This window comes from Anomaloglossus baeobatrachus, chromosome 1, assembly GCF_048569485.1.
Source record: "Anomaloglossus baeobatrachus isolate aAnoBae1 chromosome 1, aAnoBae1.hap1, whole genome shotgun sequence".
NCBI lineage: Eukaryota > Metazoa > Chordata > Amphibia > Anura > Aromobatidae > Anomaloglossus > Anomaloglossus baeobatrachus.
In genome coordinates, this window is record NC_134353.1 from 957,772,022 (window position 1) to 957,774,779 (window position 2,758).

The 2,758-nt window shown below is 42.6% G+C and overlaps 1 protein-coding gene across 1 annotated transcript; it reads right to left on the reverse strand.

The window, feature by feature from the left end:
• Positions 1-587: 587 nt before the first annotated feature.
• Positions 588-1,942, reverse strand: LOC142261421 (posterior protein-like). The gene is given in 2 exon segments (XM_075332118.1): positions 588-1,498; positions 1,501-1,942. Coding segments are annotated over 2 exon segments (1,353 nt in total).
• Between the last annotated feature and the right edge of the window lie 816 nt (positions 1,943-2,758).

The window sequence follows — 2,758 nt, forward strand, 5'->3', positions numbered from 1 at the left end:
TGCAGAGCGACCTAGCTGGTTGTTGGGGACGTTGATAAGCAGCCTTTTGAAAGGGAAGTTGCTAACAAAGTCGCTGCAAAGTCTTCACACACTGAAACTTCATGCTGCACAGCGGGAAACAAAGGACCTAGGAATGGTCCTGAACGATTTGTAACGATTACAACTTCACAGCAGGGGCCGGGTCGCTGATAGGTTTCACACACTGCAACATCGCAAACAACATCGCTATTGCGTCACAAAACCGGTGACGTTACAGCGATGTCGTTTGAGATGTTGCAGTGTGTAAACCCAGCTTAACTTGACAGCCTAAAAAACGTCACTGTTTACCCAACCGTATTGGTACATTGTGCTGTGTTAGTTAACAAGAGTGGTAGACCAATTTGTGACCAGCTCCAGAATAGACAGAATAATTGACTTTCCAATAGACTGAACACAGGGACATTGGCATCTTCATTTTGTGGTCTACAATATGGTGTCTCCTGCTGTTTTCCAGTCTCTCCTTTCTCAGGCTTTGGGCTCTGCATTGTTTGCGGCTTTGGTGCAGTGGTATCAGTGTGGGCTTTTATCTTACATATCTTTTCACATATCTATGTAAATTGTGTATTGTTGGTGGCTAGTTCCTCCTCAGCCTCAACACTATCAATCTCCTGGAGCAATGAATGGCTTTTTGGCTCTGGGTATATGTCAGGTGTATTACAATAACGTTTAATGTGTCCTGGACTGCCACATTTATAACAATATCTAACATATCCTCTTCTCTTAGGTCTATACATAGCAGATACATTTTCTGATGTTTCATACTGCTCTTTTGACTCATTACACCAGTCCCTGAGTATATTTACAAAGTTTTCAAAGGAGCTGGTATTCCTTAGAGTTACTCTTGTGGTGTAATCTACATTACAACGATTTGCCATTGAGTACAGAAAACTAGCATCATCCTGAGACATATCTAGACAATTGTAAACAGTTCTGTATAGAGCCAGATAATTATTACAGAAGAGTGTAGGATCATCATATCGCCTGAATCTGGAAATTGCTAAGGTCTTTTCACCCCTAGTATCTCTTCCACCTATGATACGTTGCAATTCCTTCCTTCTTAGCTCTGCACCGGTACAGTTATCACCCATTTGTTCAGATCTTAGCTGTGCTGCCAGTGGTCCTGGGAGCCAAGCTTGGAGCAGAGACCAAGCATTTTTATTGTTCAGACTATATTGCTGGACCACAGCCTCAAATCTATTAGATAGAATGACTGGAGAAATATCTGAGTCAAACTTAGCAAGAAGTTGACACAGGTGAAGCTTTTCAGAAATAGTAAGCAATGGATTGCAATCAACCAATGGAGATCTATATCTGACATCTCTTGTATCTTCATTAGAAAGAGTACACACATTGACTGTCTCCAGACTGCATATCTTTGATTTAAGAGACTGTATATATTGCTCTCTGTTATGCAATTGACATTTAGCTTCATCCAGTTGTCTTTCCAAAGTTGCAACTAAATTTTCAGTTCTAAAGAGCACACCTGAGTTGCTTGTGAAGTGGAGCTCAGTCTACACTCCTTCAATTGTTCCTGCAACTTCCTATTTCTCACAGCTAATTCACTTACATCTGATTGTAAACCATGTATTTCACTGGTCGTATTATCAGAAATTTCTACAACAGAATCACTAATTTTGTCTATATCCGCTTTCATTTGTAGCCTTTGCTTCCACCAATTTGCTTCTTTCAAATCAGCCATTTCCTTTATCTTAATCAACACAGAAATCTCATTGCTTAACTTTTCCTTTTTCAATTTCCTACTGAGCACTTTATTATTTAAATTATTATTATAGCTCCTACATTGTTCTATCAAGTCATTATATTGGACTTCTAAAGATTTATCTGCACTGACATGGTACACGGCAGAGGCATACTTCTTCACATATTTTTCCACAAACTCCATTTTCAGCAACAAACTGTAAACACTCACAAAACAAAAATTTGTAACTGAAAGAGTGTAACACCAGACCTTACTATGCAAACTTTCAAAAGGTCTTAACTAGTGATGAGCGAGCATGCTTGTCACTACTCGGTACTCGCACGAGTATCGCTGTACTCGGGCTGCTCGGCGGGGACCGAGTAATCTCGCGATACTCGTGCTGTACTCGTGGTCTTCATCCCTGCATGTTGGCGCTCTTTTGAGAGCCAGCCCTCATGCAGGGATTGGCTGGCAGACCACTGCAATGCCACAGCCCTGTTAGTTGTGGAATTGCAGTGATTGGCCGGCCTGCACAGCGTGACCGAGCCTTTATATCGGCCGGCGCGCTGTGCTCTGCTCACAGCTATTCAGACAGTCAGTGTAGGGAGAGTGTCGCTGATTCAGGGAAAGCTTTGCGGCCCTTTATAGCTTTTTCAGTTGCAGGGCTCCAAACAGTGTGACCAAAAGTCCTTCTCAGGACTATTCTAGTTGTATACAGGCAGGCAGGGTATAGCCAGGTCGGAGTACAGTAGCAGAGTCCTTCTCAGGACTATTGTTGCTATATACAGGCAGGGTATAGCCAGGTCTGAATACAGGCTAGTGACCAAAAGAGTCCTTGTCAGGACTATTGTACCAGTATACAGGCAGGCAGGCAGGCAGGGTAGTGGTGACCGTATACCAGCCTTCATCATATCTGGGGCTGGTGTACACAGTGTAAAACAGTCCAGATAGTGTCTGACTTGTCTGTAATTGTCGCTCCCCAAAAAAACCTGTTAGGTTATTATTGCGTCCGTGCTTGGT